Genomic DNA, 20,659 nt, shown 5'->3' on the forward strand with positions numbered 1-20,659 from the left:
TCAGCGATTTAATCATAGAAATATTGTAGAGCAAGGTGTCATGTTGCCATATTCAAATAAATGTTTTAAAATAAAAATGTTGCCATATTCAAATAAAGATTTTAAAAAGTAGGTGAAGTGTCACCAATTAAACAAGTACACCGATCAGGCATAACATTATGACCACCTTCCTAATATTGTGTTGGTCCCCCTTTTGCTGCCAAAACAGCCCTGACCCGTCGAGGCATGGACTCCTCTAGACCCCTGAAGGTGTGCTGTGGTATCTGCACCAAGATGTTAGCAGCAGATCCTTTAAGTCCTGTAAGTTGCGAGGTGGAGCCTCCATGGATCGGACTTGTTTGTTCAGCACATCCCACAGATGCTCGATTGGATTGAGATCTGGGGAATTTGGAGGCCAAGTCAACACCTCAAACTCGTTGTTGTGCTCCTCAAACCATTCCTGAACCATTTTTGCTTCGTGGCAGGAGCATTATCCTGCTGAAAGAGGCCACAGCCACCAGGGAATACCGTTTCCATGAAAGGGTGTACATGGTCTCCGAAAAAGGTAAGCGATGCACACGAACCCGGCCATCCATGTGATGTAAAAGAAAACGTGATTCATCAGACCAGGCCACCTTCTTCCTTTGCTCCGTGGTCCACTTTTGATGCTCACGTGTCCACTGTTGGCTCTTTCGGCGGTGGACAGGGGTCAGCATGGGCACCCTGACTGGTCTGCAGCTATGCAGCCCCATACGCAACAAACTGATGCACTGTGTATTCTGACACATTTCTATCAGAACCAGCATTAACTTCTTGAGCAATTTGAGCTACAGTAGCTCGTCTGTTGGATCGGACCACACGGGCCAGCCTTCGCTCCCCACGTGCATCAATGAGCCTCGGCCGCCTATGACCCTGTCGCTGGTTCACCACTGTTCCTTCCTTGGACACTTTTGATAGATACTGACCACTGCAGACCGGGAACACCCCACAAGAGCTGCAGTTTTGGTCGTCTAGCCATCACAATTTGGCCCTTGTCAAACTTGCTCAAATCCTTACGCTTGCCCATTTTTCCTGCATCTAACACATCAACTTTGAGGAAAAAATGTTCACTTGTTGCCTAATATATCCACCCACTAACAGGTGCCGTGATGAAGAGATGATCAGTGTTATTCATATGCCTGATCGGTGTATGTTCAGCTAATTGTAAGCCTCTTACATGTATACATCTACGAGAGATTGCAGAATTCAAGCAACAGATGATGTTTTATAATCAAAGATCAGCAGGAGCAGCACTATGTAATCAGCTCGAGAGGTGGCATATATACAATAGGCCAGGGGTTTCCAAACACATTCCTGGAGCCTCCCCAGCACTGCACATTTTGCATGTCTCCTTTCTCTGACACACCCATTTCAGGTCTTGGAGTCTCGACTAATGAGCTGATGATCTGAATCAGGCGTGTTTGATTAAGGAGACATGGAAAACATGCAGTGCTGGGGAGGCTCCAGGATGTTTGGGACAGGCTCACCTAGTTACCTCAATAGTATTCTGCATCCCTCCACCACCCCAACTCCTCACTCTCAGCCGGGGATAAGGAGAACAACTGTGGCTTTGAGCTAAATTCAGAGCCATCAATCTCCTCGGAAAGCATGGCAGAAGGTCCACGAGCCGGAACTGAACTTGGCTCACCTGAACTGCCCACAAGACTACTTATCAGCGCAGATGATGGGACATTATTTTCAACTTGACTGCAATGTTTTATTCTCCATCATTCAATGCATATTGCCTTTACATCAATGAACCTTTATGCTATGTCAAATTATCACAGCCATTTTTTTAAGAGTTTCTCCTAAATCGGCAAGTTAGGAGCTACTTTTAGCATTAAGATGTTTTGTGAACACAGCCCCTGAAGTTTTTAAATCATCTTAAAAACTTAAAATCATGCAGTAACTTTAACATGGAGGGGATTGTATGTGGAGTAGGTTGATTGGGGCAGTCCCGGTTTTGGGCGTTTGGTCCCCAACTGGAGCCGTTCTCAGAAATTAGGGGTCATTTTACAGCATATTTACAGCATATTCAAAACACCCCACAAATACATTGCAAAACATACAAAGCAAAACGTCTACAAAGTCTAAATTAAAGGTTGTCTACATCAACCACTTGATATTTGAAACTATAGCAAAGATGATGTTCAGGTGTGGCCACTGGATTTGATATGCACAAAGATAAAATAAAAAAGCCTCAAGCGAAAGTATAAAGAAGTTAAGAATATAAATAAAGAATAGTAATACAAATAAAAGAAGTGGTCATGAAGGTGAACAATCAGATAAAGCCCAAATTCAGCTGTGGTAAGAAAGTATCTCTGATTTCAAACAGGCTCTCACACTTACATGACTTGATGTATTTTTTATTTATGTATTTGTAAGTGTGATATTTCTATTATACTGACTAAAATTGTCTTTCTCTAGAGTGAATGAGCAGATGGTTGCTGAAATTGCTCCTTTTTCTAAACCTCTCGTCACACTGCGGAAAATGGCTTTTTCTTTTCAGAATGAATTTGCAAATGGCGTTTCAGGTCTGCATGATATTTGAAACTCTTCTCACACTGAAGACACTTGTAAGGCTTCTCTCCAGTGTGAACTCTCACGTGAATCTTAAGGTTTCCTTTAAGAGTGAAGCTCTTTCCACACTGAGGGCAGGTGAAAGGCTTCTCTCCAGTGTGAATTCTCATGTGATCCTCAAGGTTTGCTCTGTATGTGAAACTCTTTTCACACTGACGGCATATGTAAGGCTTCACTACGGTGTGATTTTTTATATGATTCTTAAGGTGATTACTGTCAGTGAAACTCCTTTCACACTGATCACAAATAAAACATTTCTCTCCTGAGTGAATCCTCGTGTGATGATTAAGGCTTTCTTTATATCTGAAACTCTTTTCACACTGAGAGCATATGAACGGCTTCTCTCCAGTGTGAACTCTCATGTGAGTCTTAAGATTTGCTTGTAGTGAGAAACTCTTCCCACACAGTTTGCAGGTGAAAGGCTTTTCTCCAGTATGAACTTTCAAATGGACATCAAGGGTTTTTTTCTGTGTAAATCTCTTTCCACAATTAGTGCAAATGAACGGCTTCTCTCCAGCGTGGATTTTCAAGTGGACTTTAAAGCTTTCTTTTCGATAAAAACTCTTTTCACAGTGTTGACAGGTGTAAGGCTTCTCTCCAGTGTGAATTCTCATGTGGACTTTAAGGCTTTCTTTTCGAGTGAAGCTCTTCTCACACTGTTGACAGGTCAAAGAGCTCTCTCCAGTGTGAACTCTCATCTGGAGGTTTCTAGTTTCTGTTTTAAGAGTCTGTGAGGAACTAATAGATTTCTCCCCAGTCATGAAATCATGACATTTCTCATACTGATTTTTCTCTTCCATTTCATTCAGTTTTTGACTCCATCTTGACTTCAGCTCCATCAGGCCTAGGGTAAAAAGAAACAAATTCAAGTTAACACCATTTAGAAATTTCAGGCGAGTATATCATCGAGAAGTATACCACGGCAACCCTTGTGTGAAGCCCTCATCGCGTGAACACCGAACAGGGTAAAGGCTACCTACTCTACCTGCATGACTCCACCAAGCAAGGACACTGACAAGGCACTTGAGTTTTACTTTTTTTGTTCTTTCTTTCTCTACTTTTCTACACAACTTGTTATTTCGTGACCTGCTTTTTCACTATGTGGTTCCAAATCCCTACTATTACTAACACACATAAATCACGTCACACCTAGGAGGCAGTGCAATCCAAACAACTTGCATATTTTTTCTGTGTCTTCTAGTTCCATTCATTGCTAAAACAATTTAACAAGTCATTTTCCAACCAAGTCTCTACCTTTCTTACATAGAACAACTTCCTGGACAACAACCAGTCTGGTTTCAAAAGCAGACACTCAACTGAGACTGCCCTGCTCTCAGTTATTGAGGCTCTGAGACTGGCAAGAGCTGATTCTAAATCCTCAGTACTCATCTTGCTGGATCTGTCTGCTGCTTCTGACACAGTTAACCACCACATGCTTCTGTCAACCCTCAAGACAAAGGGCATCTCAGGAACCGCACTTCAATGGTTCAAGTCTTACCTCTCAGGTAGGTCCTTCAGGGTGTCGTGGAGGGGCGAGGTCTCTAAGTCACAACATCTAGCTACTGGGGTGCCTCAGGGCTCAGTGCTTGGACCACTTCTCTTCTTCTTCTACATATCATCACTAGGATCTGTCATTCAGAAACATGGTTTTTCCTATCACTGCTATGCTGATGACACACAACTCTAACTCTCATTCTAACCAGATGATCTAACGGTAGCTGCTTGAATCTCAGCCTGCCTGACAGACAATTTCTTCTGGATGACGGACCACCACCTTCAAAAACAGAGCTGCTTGTGGTCCTGGCCAACCCAACACTCCATCACAACTTCTCCATTCAGCTAGGTTTGTCTAACATAACTCCATCCAGGACAGCCAGGAACCTTGGAGTCATGACTGATGATCAATTGAACTTCATAGACCACATTGCTAGAACTACCCGGACCTGCAGATTTGCCTTGTACAACATCAGGAAAATTAGGCCCTTCTGATCCTCCCAAATAGTTTAGAAAAATCATTTGCAACATCATTCAGTAAAACATCTCTCCATTTGACTCCATTGTGCTCATAAAACTATATTCCAGCGAATGAAACTGATTATATTTTTCAGACTGCAGAGAGTTTCTGATGAGGATTTCAGAAAAGCAGAACAGCTTGCCAAAGTTACAAAGATACTTTACACTTCAACCATCTGTGTCTCAGCTGAAAGGAGCCCAACCCTGGGTCAGATTCTTAGACTGGAGGAGGATCTGATGAGAAGGACCTCTGAACAGGTGTCAATTGTATATCAATATGTATTACCCTCATTTTCTATTGAATACAGACTCGGGCCCAGCAGATGGAACAGGGGCTCAATAAAAGAGCAGGTGACCAAGATGACAGCTCATCTCATGAAGACAGTGCATCTGCAGTAGCAACACTGATAAGAAAATATAAAGGCATCCTAATTTTTCCCCATTTAAATTTCAGAAGAAAATAAACTTGTTTGCATTTACCTCAATAATATTAGGGCTGTCAACAGATACAATTTTTATCGATTAATCGCACACTTATCATGAAATTAAACATACACCATTTATCTTGTTTAACACGTCCATTTTGCCATCATTGCTTATTTGCAGCAAAGTAAACCATCAGATTGAAGTGTAATTCTCAGAAAACTATTTTTTTTTTTAAAGTTTTTTTCAAGGTAAATTTAGGTGTCTTTCCAAAAAAGGACACTTGCAGACTCCAAAAGGACACCAAATAACCAAATGATATGAGTCAGTATAATTGTACACCAAAGCACCCTTAAAAACATTATATATATATATATATATATATATGTATGTGTATGTGTGTGTGTGTATACTGCTGTTACTATATCACCTGAAGTATCTATACCAACTGTCACAGAGATGAACTCCGTGATTCCCTCCTCTGGCCATCAAAGGGAGCCTTCGCCAGAATACTGACACACACATTCTCACACACGCACTACATTTCCCACAAGCCCCGTACCTTGGCGCTGATTGCCACACTCAACCTCGCTATCATTGCAAGGTCTTGTATTGCCACGGTGTACATTTCTGAGCGTTCTTTATTCTGACTGTCTGCCTGTTGTTGAACCTGTTTAATCCCTGTTAATGATTCCCTGCTGCCTGCCCTTGGACTATTTGCTGTTTGCTGGACTTGTGATTCTTATCTGCCTGCCCTGATCTACTGCCTGTTGTAAGACTACGATTCTGCCTTTTCCCTGCCATTCCTGTTTGCCCCTGTTTGACCACTGCCTGTTTGACTACGAGATCTGTTAATAAAGCCTGCATATGGATCCCACTTCGTGTGACGACTCGTTACACCAACAATGCTGCCACTATTTAATGAATTTAGTCTAATTTCAGGGTATAAAATTAATTTCAGTAAATCAAAGGCTTTACCACTAGGCAGTCTGTGTGGTAGGAGACCTGCTTCAGGATGCTTTCTACTTTGAGTAAAGATAAAGGATGGAGCAAGATTTGGCTTACAAATGTTTATGATACATCAGTTATTCACGTTAGTGGTGGGCAAGAGTAGACCAATCACAGAAGACTGGGCCATCTGACCAATCAGATCAGAGTAGGCTTGTGGAAAGCAGGTTCGTTTGAGAATAATTGAAAAATGTGGTTATGTGCAATGTATATTATGAAAAAATGAAAGTGACCTTGACCTTGCATGTATGGAAGTTTTGGCAGTTAGGAAGTTTTATTCGTCCACATTCTTCACAACTTCCCATTCTTTTCTCTTCTTCTTATTGCTAGTAAAGCAGTGAGGAATTACATTGCTTCTCTTGTTGACCACCGACTGGAAATTACGATCAAAAGCGGCACAATGTGGCATCGTATATTATACTTTGAGTTGTGTTGTGCTAAAAATATCAACAGGGTAGCGTCAGTAGCTCACGGAGTACAACCATTTGATGTCAACTACGTAGAACACACTGTGCACCTAAACATTGCTGCCCATTGTCCAAAATATGTCATGGATTTTTTAGATACCGTAAATCTTTCATGGGTTTTCTACTACATATTTCAGTAAGACACATTTACATTGTATTAAGCCATACAAGTCTAAACACCAGGGGATCCCTTTAAAATAGCAAAATAGGGGCACTTTAATTCATAAGTAGATATTGGGAATTATAATGTTACACAAAATAAATTGTTTGTTTTGCCTATTTCTTTATTGTTTTTCCTAATTTAATGTGAAATCAAAGACTCTGAGAATGAAACCAACCTGTTTGTTCCTCAGTATCTTCATGTTTGACTCTGAATGTTTCTTCAATCTTCACGTCTTCACTCTCCTCTTTAATAAACTCCATCTTTATAATAGTGTGTCACGTGGATCTCAGTCGCTTCACCAGGAGTTTCTCTGTGTGTTTGGACACTCTGTCGTGATTAAGATCAGAATAATTAACAGAAAGAAAAACACATCCAAACTAAGGGTGCTTTCACACCTGAGCGTTTGTTTCGGAACCTGGTGCGTTTTCTCCCTTGGCTCGGTTCGTTTAGGCATATGAGAACACAGCAATCACGCTCGGACCCGCACCAAGACAATCGCTCCGAGACCGCCTGAACGAGGTGGTCTAGGCCCGATTGCAAACGAACTCTGGAGCGGTTCGCTTGTGGTGTGAAAGAAATCCGACCCAACGGACCAACAACCAAACAATATATTTCATAGCGGGAAATGTGTTTATAAAATGCAGCAGTATTTGATTCTGTGAGTGAGCACATTAGTTACTGCAGTTAAAAACCAAAGAGCGCCTCTTCATCTTAAAATGTTGTGTAATCGCACTTATCCGTGCAAGAACGCTGTCCTGACGAAGCCTTGATTCGTGCTCTTGCTGCATTATAATATTCATATAGTGTTTGCATGTGTCTTGACAGTACAAAAAATCCACAATAAGCTCATGAAGTGAACTTGTCAGTCATTTTAATGGATGACGCTGAGAAAACTCTGACCAATAAGGGGACAGTTGTACATGCATGTGACTTGAATAAACACATTTTGGTACGCTTTGAAATATTGCCTTGTGAAAGCAAACCGAACCAAGAAGAAAATGCAACATTGTAACAAATTTAGTCAGTTTCAGAACAATACAATCAGATCTAGCTCTTTCAGCACAGATTATACAAACAATTAATATTTAGTCATGTATGATTTACATGTGTAATGTATATGTAATAGATTACACTGTCATGAAAACAGTATATTTGTAGAAGTTGTCATTACACATGTTTGTGTTGTTGTTCTTGTTGTATTTACACTGGTGAACTGCAGGAGTCGTCAGTGTGATTCAGTGATTCGAGCGATTACAAACTCTGAATCATTTGATTCAACTGAATCTGAATTTGGTTTGAAAAGCTTATTTTCTCTATCATTACTTGCCTGTGACCAAACAGTGTGTTTATGATAAACTGATTCACTATATAGGGAGCAAAATGAGATGCACCTCTAATGTTACACACGTTTAATCATAAAAACTGTTCATTACTGTATACACTGTTAAAAAAACTGTTAAAAATGTTAATTTATATTGTTATATGCATTATAATATCACATTCAAAAAATATAATTTATTTCTATATAATTGTTTTAATGGGTTGTATAGATTTAAACACTCTGAACACACTAAATGATTAAAACCACAAACCTTTCTTCAGCAGAATCACAGATGCAGGACCGTGGCGCAGCCTTATGACATCATGTCACCACACCAAAATAAAAGTCCTGTGTAACACTGAAAAAAAAAAAAAGAAATTCACACACAGAAAATACATTAAAATGATCAGATAAAGGACTCAAAGAATAAATCACAGATTCACAAAGCTTTCAATACTACTGAGATTTTTTCAAAATCTTATGGCTCATATCTAAATATAATTATACAAACTAATGAGCATTTGTAATATTCTCAATAATGAATAAAGTCAAATATCTTGATCTTCTTATTACAAAGGATTGGAAAGAAGTTCAAACACATTCAAATTTGTAGTTAAAACTTAAGTTTGTGGTTGCGGAGATATCTAAAATTTAATTTATTAACTAAAACTGAATCCTTGTCATGTTGAATATATCCATCTTATTCCATCTCAGTTTCTCCACAGAATATCAGATCAATAAATAAAAAACTTTGTTTTGTTAAAGTCTCTCTGTTCAGATGTGATCATTTGAAAAAGGGTGGTTAATCGCAATATATGTAAGGAATAAATTCCACACTAGGGTGGTAACTGCTCTATCGATCAGCAAGATGTTTGAGTTTTTAGCTTTAAAAGCTTTCTAAAGGTGCTTACTCGACATTGGTTAGTTGTTACAGGCCTCCCTCAGCAAATTCTGAATCTCTTGTTCTACTGCAACAGCAACTTTCTACTATTGAGTTTAATGAAATACTATTAGTCTATTACTTCCTCTAATCCCTCTCTATTGTAGCTTATGATACTCTGAGCATTACCTAAGACTTGTATTGTGAACCTCAGAGACCAAGGGACAGTGCTGCAGAGTCATTCAGACAAGATCGCCTGCATGATTTAGAACGGAGGCTTCGGCAGCTGGAGATGACATCACGGTCGACTCTCGTCCAATTCACACAGAGTCAGTCTTTCCCCCAGAGATCTTACAACAGAGCAGATGATAGCAGAATTGGCTACGGTTCGACCCAGTTATGTATTCCTCTGAGTCAAGAAAGTACCTACAGGGGTCCAGCTTCCACCATTCCAAACTTCGTTAAGCCAGATCTAAAAGAGTTTTCAAGGCTATGTGTTGCTCTGGAGAACATCCTGCCAGCAGACGCTTCTCGTTGTTCACCTGAAGTCAGAGGAAGCACTGTTGATTGCCGACTCCTACTGCAACTCGTTATACCCCTTCTCAGAGACCATGGTGGCACTTAACCAACACAGCCCCACCAGTTGGTCCTTCAAAGAATTGCTGAGATGGTCCAAATGTTGGCCACAGAGATGTGACAGCCTTCCAAAGAGTTTGCATTCTACTGAGTATGCTTCAGCAGCTGGGGAATAAAGCTAGAGTGTGGTTCCCATGCATCAAGACTGTTGTGTAAACTTCCGCATGATCTACAGACAAGTTTTTGACAGTCTATCCATCCTTAACAAGTTCCCATCCCCACCTTGCTGGATCTGTTAGCATAGTGAGAGTTCAAGCTGCAAGTTCAAGAAGATAGTTCAATTCGTTTGTATAGCGCTTTTTAGATACATGTCATTTCAAAGCAGCTTTACAGGAAATGCATGTCAACATTACAATTTAAAGTGATCTGTTATCAGAGGGGACTGTGTCCAAATTATGTAATATCAGAAATGTACATATACAAACCATGCAGTTAGCTAATGATGTATTAATTTAAACAATGTGTTAATTTAAGATAGAAACAATACATGTTAACAATGATTAGGATATATAGCAAAATTTTGAATGGTGCATGTTGATTCAGAGTTTGCGTCATCTGAGGTCCTCACAGAACCAGGTAGTACCAGGTTCTATCCACCAGCAAGTAAGCCAGTACCCATGCAAAGAAAGGAACACCAGAGAGACACGAGACAGCCAGCTAAGGCCACAAGTATCTTCCTCGACACAGAAAAAGATAACAGTGACTTGCCAGATAAAGCTGACCCCAAGCCCAGAGACAAGAAGATTTTCTGCCCATATTGCAATGCTCAAGACCACTCCTTGAATAGGTGTGCCAGTTTCCAGAGACTGAACAGAGATCAGAAAATACAGTGGATACAATCAAACAAGAGATGTTGGCATTGTAGAAGAACCCATCAAGCTGCAGAGTGTAACCTCAGGACACTCTAAGTTGTAATCGCAGACACCTGTACATCTTCTTCAAGGTTAATGATCGACCCTTACTGAAGACGCCTGAGACACCTAAGGTCAGACCTTCAGAAAGCTGCTTGGTGAACATCACTGCAGAGAAGCTGTACCTACATTGTCCCACCAATAGCCGGCGAGTCTTATTAAAGATCTGTAAAGTACTCTTAAGAAATGGCAACCTCGTCTGTTATGCCCCATCTAGAGAAAAGGGTGCAACATGAAAGACTCTGAAAATGCAGTGAATTTGGAACAATGATGATTTATTGTCTTAATTTGGGACTCTTGATTTAGGAGCTGAATGGGCCAAAATAAATAAAACTTTCTTATTTTTAAACTTCTTTCCTAATCCTTAACCCAAAAAAGAAAAGAGAAAGGAAAAAAGAATATACAAACCTAACTCAAACAAAAACAGATCAAACAGTGGCAGACTCTTTACTTTCCCAAATACAACAAACAAGCAATACTCTTAACACATTCAAACTATCCTAACACACACAAACTCTGCACTATACAGTCAAAAACTCTATCTTCTCCAAACACAAGATGTTTCTGTAGAGCAGGGGTGGGGAACGTTGATCCTGGAGGGCCATTGTCCTGCCAAGTTTAGCTGAAAAAAAAACACTCATCTCCCTGTAACTTTAGTAATCCTGAACACTTTGATTAGCTTCAGGTGTGTTTAATTAGGGTTGGAGCTAAACTCTGCAGGACAATGGCTCTCCAGGATCAACGTTCCCCACCCCTGCTGTAAAGGAAGCGATGACGTGCTTTTTAAAGTGCTGTGCACCAATCAGGACATAGCAGCAATCAGATGACATTCCTAGACAGACACACACACTAACAAAACAACAGAAATATAACAAAACCTTTGAGTCGTGACGTCACACTGAGGAAAAGACTATTTCTTTTTACAATGGTTTAGCAAATGCCGTTTCAGTTCTGTGTGATATGTGAATCTCTTCTCACACCGAAGACACTTGTAAGGCTTCTCTCCAGTGTGAACTCTAATGTGAGCCTTAAGATTTTTTTTAATCGTGAAGCTCTTTCCACACTGAGGGCAGGTGAAAGGCTTCTCTCCAGTGTGAACTCTCATGTGATTCTCAAGGTGTGTGCTGTATGTGAAACTCTTTCCACAGTGATGGCATTTGTAAGGCTTCACTACGGTGTGAATTTTTACATGATTCTTAAGGTGATTACTGTCAGTGAAACTCATTCCACACTGATGACATATAAAACATTTCTCTCCTGAGTGAATCATCATGTGATGATTAAGACTTTCTTTATATCTGAAACTCTTTCCACACTGATCACAATCAAACGGCTTCTCTCCAGTGTGAACTGTCATGTGAGTCTTAAGAGCTCCTTTTAATGCAAAACTCGTTCCACAATGTTGGCAAATAAATGGCTTCTCTCCAGTGTGATTTCTCATGTGGATATTAAGGTCTCTTTTCCGTTTAAATCTCTTTCCACACTGAGAGCATATGAATAGTTTCTCTCCAGTGTGAACACTCATGTGAATCTCAAAGCTTTCTTTTAGTGTGAAGCTCTTCCCACACTGTTGGCAGGTGAAAGGCTTCTCTCCAGTGTGATTACTCATGTGGGAATTAAGGTCTGCTTTCCGTCTAAAACTCTTTTCACACTGAGAGCATATGAATGGCTTCTCTCCAGTGTGAACTCTCATGTGAGTATTAAGATTTCCTTTTAGTGAGAAACTCTTTCCACACTGTTTGCAGGTGTAAGGCTTCTCTCCAGTGTGAACTCTCAAGTGATCATTGAGGATTCGTTTCTGTGTAAATCTCTTTCCACACTGAGTGCATATGAAGGGCTTCTCTCCAGTGTGGATTTTCAAGTGAACTTTAAGGCTTTCTTTTCGACTGAAACTCTTTCCACACTGTTGGCAGGTGTGAGGCTTCTCTCCAGTGTGAACTTTCAAGTGGGTATTAAGGGTTTTTTTCTGTCTAAATCTCTTTCCACACTGAGGGCATATGAACGGCTTCTCTCCAGTGTGAATTCTCATGTGGACTTTAAGGCTTTCTTTTCGAGTGAACCTCTTTTGACACTGTTGGCAGGTGGAGTGAACTCTCATCTGGAGGTTTCTAGTTTTTGTTTTATGAGTCTGTGAGGAACTAATAGATTTCTCCCCAGTCATGAAATCATGACATTTCTCATACTGATCTTTGTCTTCCATTACATTCAGTTCTTGATTCTTCTCTTTCAGCTCCATCAGGCCTAGAGTGAAAACAAACAAAAACTAGTCAACACCATTTAGACATGTAAAACATCAAATCTAACATGTATGCTGAATCCTTTACCCACTAAACAACTGAAAACAATATTATCCGAACCTTGTGAATATTGTTATTTCTTTGTAGGTCCTGGGATTTAACAAGAAGATACATTTAACACTTCCAGTGTGACTATATTCTCTCCAGGTGTGTTGCAGCAGGATTGGCACTGGATGAAGGTAGATCTCCAGGGAGCCGCAGGAGTGAAACTAGGGCTGCCCCCTAATAGTCAGCTAACTGTTAGTCGACTAGAAGAGGCTTGGGTCAACCAAGATTTTCGGTTTGTCACAGAAAAAATAAACTAAACAGGAAGTCCGTGAGGGAGAGAATGTTAATGGCAGGAAATTCAAACTTTTGCCTATCATTCATCAACCTCAAATATGGCTTATCACTTCAAACATATAAGTAGTAGCAAAACATGAAACTTGAGTCCTAGATAAATATGTGCTATTAATTGGTGCATATACAAGTGTTTGAGTGGAGAGAGTGTTTTCTCCGGACCGGTGTGATCACTTGCATTTAACCTAAATACTCCATCATTTTGGTCATACAGATAAGAGTAATGCAAACTGTAAAGGGTCCACTTTTATTTCTGTAAACTCACAATGACAGCAAAACGTTGTGCTTTTGTAAAATAATGAAAACAGTCAGGATGCACTTTCTGTCGTCTCGGTGAACTTGAGCACAAAAAATACATGAACCGAAACTCAAGCTCACACCCGAATAAAGTAAGCTCAACAGTATGGGAGTTTTTCGGCTTCAAAGAAAACACTGCAGAATTTGCCTGAGTGCGAAGGGTGGCAACACCACCAACCCTTTTACCCACCTTCGTGTCTATCACCCTGCGGATTACTAAATAAAGGGTGATTCTTTTAATAAGTACTGCGTTTTCTTTACTCGTCTTACTCAGCGTGATGTAGATATGCATGCAGTTATATGCCCTCAAAATTCAAGATACACGGGCATTTTTGCCCCGATGAGTTTTTGTCATTAACTTATATCATATGATATGATGTACAATATCACACGAGCAAGAGTGCCGTGCAACAGACAGAAATGTTTTTGTTATACTGTCTGAATCCGCGTTTTGAACGAATCAGTTTAATTAATGATTAAATGACCCATTCAATAATGACAGTCACTTGCTTCCTTCCTGAATGAATCAGTCATTTGAACAAATTGGTTGAATGAATGAATAAATGAATGAACTCATTACGACAGTGACTTGCTGCCACCTACTGGCAGTTTAGTTTCATATTTAAAGTACATTTCAATTAAAAAGTTAAAATTAGAAATAATTCCATATTTAAATATTGAATAAAATTTATGTAGACATATTGTAAATGCTGTGTAAATATATTAATGCCACTTCTCATTCTGTGTCACCTGTGCAAAGATGGATTTTGTTGATAATGATTTCATTTGATTGGTAACAGCCATAATGTATAGGCTACTATGCTAGTATAAATTTTTATTTCTTCAGGTCTTAAAAAGCCCTAAGGATTTTATAGATATCGCGATATATATATCGATATCGTGAATTCTTTTGGCCACAATAACCGTGGTGTGAAAAATCTAATATCGTGACAGCCCTAACGGCATTTATTACATTTCTTTCTCAAAAGAAGAAAGTGTTTTTTAGCCTTATTTCCTTTTAAATGTCATTATTTCAAGGAGTAAAGGTGTTTTAATCAGTATGCCTGGAAACAAAGTAATGTTTACAAACCCTGATTTGATAAAGTGATTTGTAAGATGACACACAAAAAAAATTAAAATTAGACAAATATAATGTTGATCACTCACATTTCATGGTTTGTGTTTTGCAAAATGAATGTATTTGTTAGATACTGTTGCATAATCATTCAGAAATAGATATTGGTTTTAAAGTGTCCCTATTATGCTATTTTAAATTCAGTTTTGGAGGTCTCCTACAACAGGGGTACATGTATCAAAGGTCAAAAAACACTTTAATTTTCTCATAATACACACACTGCATGTCACCACATTCTCGAACAACTCCTCGGATGAATCTAAATTCCTCCTGCTCTGCTCTGATTGGCCAGACGGCCCAGTCTGTTGTGATTGGTCTACTGCTTACGGCTTCCTAAAGCTCAGCGACTGTACACACTGTGAAGACGGTAACGATGGCGTTGATTTTAACATATCAATCGGAGTGCGAGTCCAATGATAAAATATTGGAAGAAATAATTATTCAGCCAGAACCTCCATGGCAAGAACGACTTGAGCAGGACGTTTCTCAGTGATACACTACTCAGATTGATGTATGAACTGTAATTCCTCACCATCAGCATTAACAAGTGTATATCCATCAACAAACTGATATTTACTTCTAATTTATCGCGGTGCACATGTGAGAACTGTATTATCAACAGTATCGATGACGGTGCGTACGTTAGCCCAGCACTAACGTGAATGAAAAAATCCATCCTCTATTATTATGCAAATGTATTAACTTGTGACGTGTGAACTTCGTGGAAATGGGATTCGAATTGCAAACGACTCGTTTAAGTGGTTCAGAGTCGATTCTTTCTTTTGAGAGACAATGACTTCATTTATGATGCACTTTCAGCTTTACAACTTTGCAGACTGTTTATATTCACATACAGCTACATTACACGCTGCATGAAAGGCAATGTTCAAAAATCCGTAATTTTTATGGATTTTAATGTTACACAAGATAGTTGTTTTGTTTTGGCTATTTCTTTGTTCTTTTGTGACACGAGTTGTGTGTATAGATAAAGAGATCATGAGGCAGAATGACTGAAGAAAGACTTTGAGAATGAAACCAACCTGTTTGTTCCTCAGTATCTTCATGTTTGAATGTTTCTTCAATCTTCACGTCTTCACTCTCCTCTTTAATAAACGCCATCTTTATAATAGTGTCACAGGGATCTCAGTCGCTCCAGGTGGGAAGGAATGTCATCATTTCTTCACCTCCATCCCTCTAGCTTCTCCACAAAAATACAAGCCTTGTGTGAAGAAATACTTCCGATCTATGATGTAATAAATAAAACATTTTTTATGATTACCTCAAGTTTATTGGGGCTTTTCTCCTATGTACATTATAAATGATGCAAGTAAACAAATTAATAATTAATTAGGTGAAACTGTGCGTTTGAATTTGTCATTGCAAATACATCCCATGCAGTGTGGTGAATTATTATTGCACTTTATTTACTATTTAGGGTATTTTAGTAATTTAAATAACATGGGTTATCTTAATATGTTATTAATGACATTTTAATGTAATATGTATTTATTTCCTTCTAATTCTCGTTGTCATTGCAGGCTGGTTTAGGCTATATTCACCGTTAAAGAAAAGTGATTATGCTTAAAATAGCCTTGAACATAAATCAACACAGGTGATGACTAGAAACAATCATTTCATGACTCTAGACATTACTTTGTGAAGATAGTGACATAATACAGTGACATATTAGGTTTTTTATTCAAATCAAAACAGTAGTCATGTGCGTGGGTAAATTTTACCCGCTTTCGGTTTTAAGTGTACAACGACCCCTGGCGGTACTAGTGTCAATGTTATAAAATGCATAAAATGCAAAAACAATTTATTAATTTCAAAGTTCTCTATAAAACTGTATGAACAGTTTGTTTTAAACACTTTAAATGATTAAAAACACAAACCTTTCTCCAGCCGAATCACAGATGCAGGAACGGCGCAGGCTCATGACGTCACATCAGTACACCAAAATAAAAGTCCCGTTCACACGCAAAAAAGAAAAGAAATTCACACACAGAAAACACGTTCAAATGAAACGATAAAGAATTGCTTCAAAGGATAAATCGCGGATTCCCAAAGCTATCAATATCAATTTTTACTGGCTTATATTTAAATATGAACAAGTGTGTGAGGTGATCGCAACGACAGAGCATCATGATATTCTCAGACAAGGATGAAGTCCAGTGTTCATGTTACAAATGACTGAAAAGAACTTCAGAATTTGTCGTTAAAAATTAGGTTTATGGTTGAAGAGAGATACTGATGTATTAACTAAAACTTATCATGAAGTCTAAATCCATCCTATTCCATCTCAGTTTAAAACGGCTAAAATCAGTTTTTCTAAATGGTAGTAAAATCTGGTTTACTTTTCATTATTTTTAATAAAAATTAGTGGTATGGAATTTGTGCTGAAATGTGACTAAACATCTCTTAAGCTCTCAGATTCACAAACAGGTTCTCGTTTACTGGATATTGATTTACAAGCATAATTTTACTCTCTGGTGAAGATCAGGAGACTGTGAATCTTCAGCAGGATCCAGAGATCGAACTGTCGCGCTGCAGTCGTGAAGTCTGACTAAAGCAGTCAAACTCTGTCGCTTTATTCAGGTTTTAGGAGGCCGTCCTCACAGGTGAAGACAAAGCAAAGGATGTGAGCAGTTCTAGGAAGAGTTTCATCAGCAGAACTACAGCACTCATGATCATTCTGCCTCACACTTCCTCCCATTCAAATGCATCTCCAGTTTTTCCAAAACATCAACTATTTGGGCTGACAGACCAAGTACAAGAACGTAAGATCCAGCACTTTAGGTTATTCTCTCTGTCAAATTCAGCTTTACAAGAAGAAGAGTTTTGTGGTGCTGTCTCAGTAGCGTCCATCAGGGACGGACTGGAGCAAAATCCCACACTCACACTCATCCAGGCCGTCCCATACACCCACAACAAATTCTGAAACCACGGACAACCCTATTTTTTGTATGACCATCACCATCACATGAGAAAGTTTAAATCCTTAGGCTGGGGCCGTACAAATTAATAAAAGGTTCTCTCTTGAACAACACCTTCACTTCCATTTATCTTTTCAGTGTCTTCATTTTCCTGATATCTCTCTGTCTCTCACGTGTGTGTGTGTGTGTGTGTGTTTACTTTTTCACTTGTGCCTGTCACTCTTTCATCAACACATCTCCACCTTGTTGCAAAACAACCACCTCATTGTAATTTGTTTGCACATAATACAAATTTATTTTAGTCAAATTTAAAGTATTACGTTATGACCATGTGTTATTGTTTAATTTTAAAATAACTTAAAGGGGTGGTTCAGTGTTTTTTTCTAGGCTTGATTGTGTTTATGGGGCGCACTTTAACATGTCTTAAAACAAAACAAAACAAAAACCGTCATATCCATTGTCATTTGAACGGCCGGTTTGACTTCCTGATTCTATGAAGCCCCTCCCACCGAAATACGCAATGTTCTCAGATTGGTTAGCTGGCCCAGTGTATTGTGAAGAACAAACAGTAGAACTCCAGCACACCAGTGCATAGATGAAATAACACCACATTTCAGTCTGGATTCACCGAATGATTCACACATTCAGATCCACCGACTCGGTCAACCATGGCAAGCGATGAAAAATAGTCAGGTGAGATCTCAATCAAAGGGCATAAAATATCCTCAGAATGGGCAAAAATTAAAAGAAATAAAACCGGAGAGCAACGCCAGCATTCGCTCGAAACCGGACGATTCGTTCAAGAATCGAACATCACTCTATGGTATTATTTTTATTGATTGTTGAGAGTGTCTCCAACATTTACACTTACAGTTTAAGTGTAGAGATTAATGTCACCATTCACCTTGATCAGTCCTTTCTCTTCTCTCTTTAACTGTTTCTGCTGTTAAAAACAATCTTACTGGTTGCTTATTTGTTTGTTCATTTGGAAGCTGTAGGAAGGTGGGCACCATTTTTGATTAATCCTGTTTTCTCCAGGAAATGGCCAAAAAGGGAGTTAAGTAACAATTCTATTATTAATTTTATAAATTAACCATTGTTTATTGAGATAATGATACTAAAACAATTTTGACATAAATACTCCAATGATTTATAAGTGATAAATAATGTATCAACTAATAACTTATCAACCATCTACTAATGATCTGTTTGTTTTTAAGATAACTTACAGCACATTAGTAAATCATTAGCATACCACTTATTAATAATTTATGAATGTATATTCATGTTTTGTTAATGAAAAGTTCATCAATAACTAATAACATGCATAATAGCATGTAAGACATGCTGCTGCTGCACATACATGAAATAACCCCGTAGCAGATCTACACAGGTGGAGCTGGGGAAGGAGGAGGGCTTCTGAAAGACTGATAACTGCAACAATACTGGCATTTGTGATGTGAGTTATCTATCAGACCTATCAGCCTGCTCCATCTAGAGATTCATGCCAGAACCTGGTATTTAGTGACTGTGAGTGGTGAGTATAAATATACTTTAAATAGACAAAAATTGGGAATACATTTTACTGACTTTTATTTAGAAATACTCAGACACTTCAAACTTGAGATCTAAAGTATAATAAATATATTGTCTTTATGTTGTTGCACAGTTTCCACTCAGGAGCCTATTTTACCCAGATCTCCAGTTGCTCCGTCTCACTCTCACTGAAAGCTGCTGTGATTTGCTGATGGAAAGCATTACTGTAATAAGCATTTGAATTATTTTGATACGGTTGAAGAGTTACGGTGACATAAATACAGCTTTGTTGAAAATCGTTAAGCCATTACTGTCACATGTTGAAGTGATCAATCATCACCAAACTGTTAAACTATAATGCTGTCAAAACTCACACACACACACACACACACACACACTGAAGGGTCTGAGTAATTTATTTTTATTATTCCTTGTCTGTACAATTATTCAGACATTACACGTTCAAAATTAAATGAGCAATTAGGGTAGAGGCACCAGAGATGAGGATAACCACCTATTCATTTTGATTATTCTCCATCTTCATATCCATATCCTTCTCCATCCTCTTCTTCTTCTTCTTCTTCTTCATCTTCATCATCATCATCATCTTGAAATGATAAGAATAACTGGTCAGAAAGCATGCTCTTACAGCTTGCATTGGAACATCTGAAATATAAAGAGAGATGTATATATTTTCTTTGACGTGTTTCTTTTCTTTATTACCTCCTGTAATCTGCTGCAGCACATGGTGTGAGATGTCCTCAGCTTCTTTTGGTTAAAAATAAATCAATTAAATATTTAATAAAACTGATTTCAATTATTTCATATAGCATTTTTTTATTCTATAAATTCAGCACAGGCAGACTTTTCTACTGGCAACAACTTTTGTATTTCTGTTAATTTGCATTAATGTTTAGGAAATGTCCACGCTTGGATGCATGAATAATGATCAAAGGCACAAGAATCTCCACTCATGAATGTCTCTGAGGAGGAGAAACCACTTTTATTACCTTCCTTGACCAATTCCTTCAATTGTCTAATCAGCGGCTTCTTGTTCATCTTCATCAGGGCGTAATGTGTGATCCTCACAGCTTCTTCGGGACCGTGATGATGTACCATCAAATGCACCATGTCTTGTATACTGGCATGTCTCAGTTGATGAGCTGGAATTCGCTGATGTTGCTCGATATGACTCTTGAATATATTTCGTGGCTTAGGTCCAAGCTGATGAAGTACGGTGTGAAGTATTGAATGTACCATCGTATTTCACTTCTTGACTTCTGTTAAACAAGATATAAAGGATTTTGACTAAGTTTACGGTTATTGTGGATCTACACACTGAAATGTTGTTTGCATTATGAAATCTTTAGGATTGGTTCAAAATGAGAAATCCATGAGCAATTTGTTAGCTTTCTTTCTTTTCGTTGAGTTTACATTAGGTGTTATGTTGCGTGAATCTGCTTTATCTTTGAAAAGATGTAAATATGAAGTTCAGCAACTAAAGCCTATTGTGATGTGTCCATTTTTATCGAAAACTCTAAAATAATGCAATCTCTAAGTATTTAATTAATAACTTACCTTGAGTCGTGTTGAACTTGAGTCGTGTCTTTCAATCCTGCTCTCTCCCTTTATAAGGGAAAGGTAAGGGGCGTAGAGCCGAGATGTTGCTCAAGGGACTTTCCCAAAATTGTCAATTTTA

General features: G+C 38.6%; 2 protein-coding genes across 19 annotated transcripts in view; both read right to left on the reverse strand.

Moving 5' to 3' along the window:
• Positions 1 to 20,659, reverse strand: part of LOC127511118 (gastrula zinc finger protein XlCGF8.2DB-like) — a 128,790-nt gene that overhangs the window by 95,089 nt on the left and 13,042 nt on the right. For 2 of the 16 annotated variants that reach the window (XM_051891696.1, XM_051891709.1), the window contains one exon: positions 6,848 to 6,982. The exons of 4 other annotated variants lie outside the window; for them this stretch is intronic. In XM_051891696.1, coding sequence (XP_051747656.1) covers positions 6,848 to 6,871 — 24 coding nt within the window. In that variant the 5' untranslated portion in view covers positions 6,872 to 6,982. Of the gene's footprint in view, positions 1 to 2,368; positions 3,443 to 6,847; positions 7,000 to 8,264; positions 8,619 to 20,659 lie in introns of those variants that run through there. 10 more of the 16 variants (XM_051891702.1, XM_051891693.1, XM_051891690.1 and 7 more) reach the window with 10 other exon arrangements.
• On the reverse strand, positions 10,675 to 16,497 carry LOC127511163 (gastrula zinc finger protein XlCGF57.1-like). Of its 3 annotated transcripts, none has more exons than XM_051891822.1 (3): positions 16,384 to 16,497; positions 15,529 to 15,731; positions 10,675 to 12,661 (listed from the first exon to the last, which is right to left on the reverse strand). In XM_051891822.1, exons 2-3 carry the CDS (start codon positions 15,605 to 15,607, stop codon positions 11,331 to 11,333), a joined length of 1,410 nt encoding a protein of 469 aa, XP_051747782.1. In that variant the 5' UTR covers positions 15,608 to 15,731; positions 16,384 to 16,497; the 3' UTR covers positions 10,675 to 11,330. The 3 variants fall into 3 exon arrangements, with proteins under 3 accessions (XP_051747782.1, XP_051747783.1, XP_051747785.1); XM_051891823.1 differs by having other exon boundaries at positions 15,529 to 15,686; positions 16,384 to 16,430; XM_051891825.1 differs by lacking the exons at positions 15,529 to 15,731; positions 16,384 to 16,497 and adding an exon at positions 12,778 to 15,498.

The sequence above is a fragment of the Ctenopharyngodon idella genome, chromosome 4 (assembly GCF_019924925.1).
Source record: "Ctenopharyngodon idella isolate HZGC_01 chromosome 4, HZGC01, whole genome shotgun sequence".
Classification (NCBI taxonomy): domain Eukaryota; kingdom Metazoa; phylum Chordata; class Actinopteri; order Cypriniformes; family Xenocyprididae; genus Ctenopharyngodon; species Ctenopharyngodon idella.

Coding starts and splice junctions, on each gene's coding strand:
- LOC127511163 (XM_051891822.1), bottom strand. CDS start 15,607: ATGGCGTTTATTAAAGAGGAGAGTGAAGACGTGAAGATTGAAGAAACA. Junction 12,662..15,528: donor AGATACTGAGGAACAAACAG/GTTGGTTTCATT, acceptor TTTTCACTCTAG/GCCTGATGGAGCTGAAAGAG.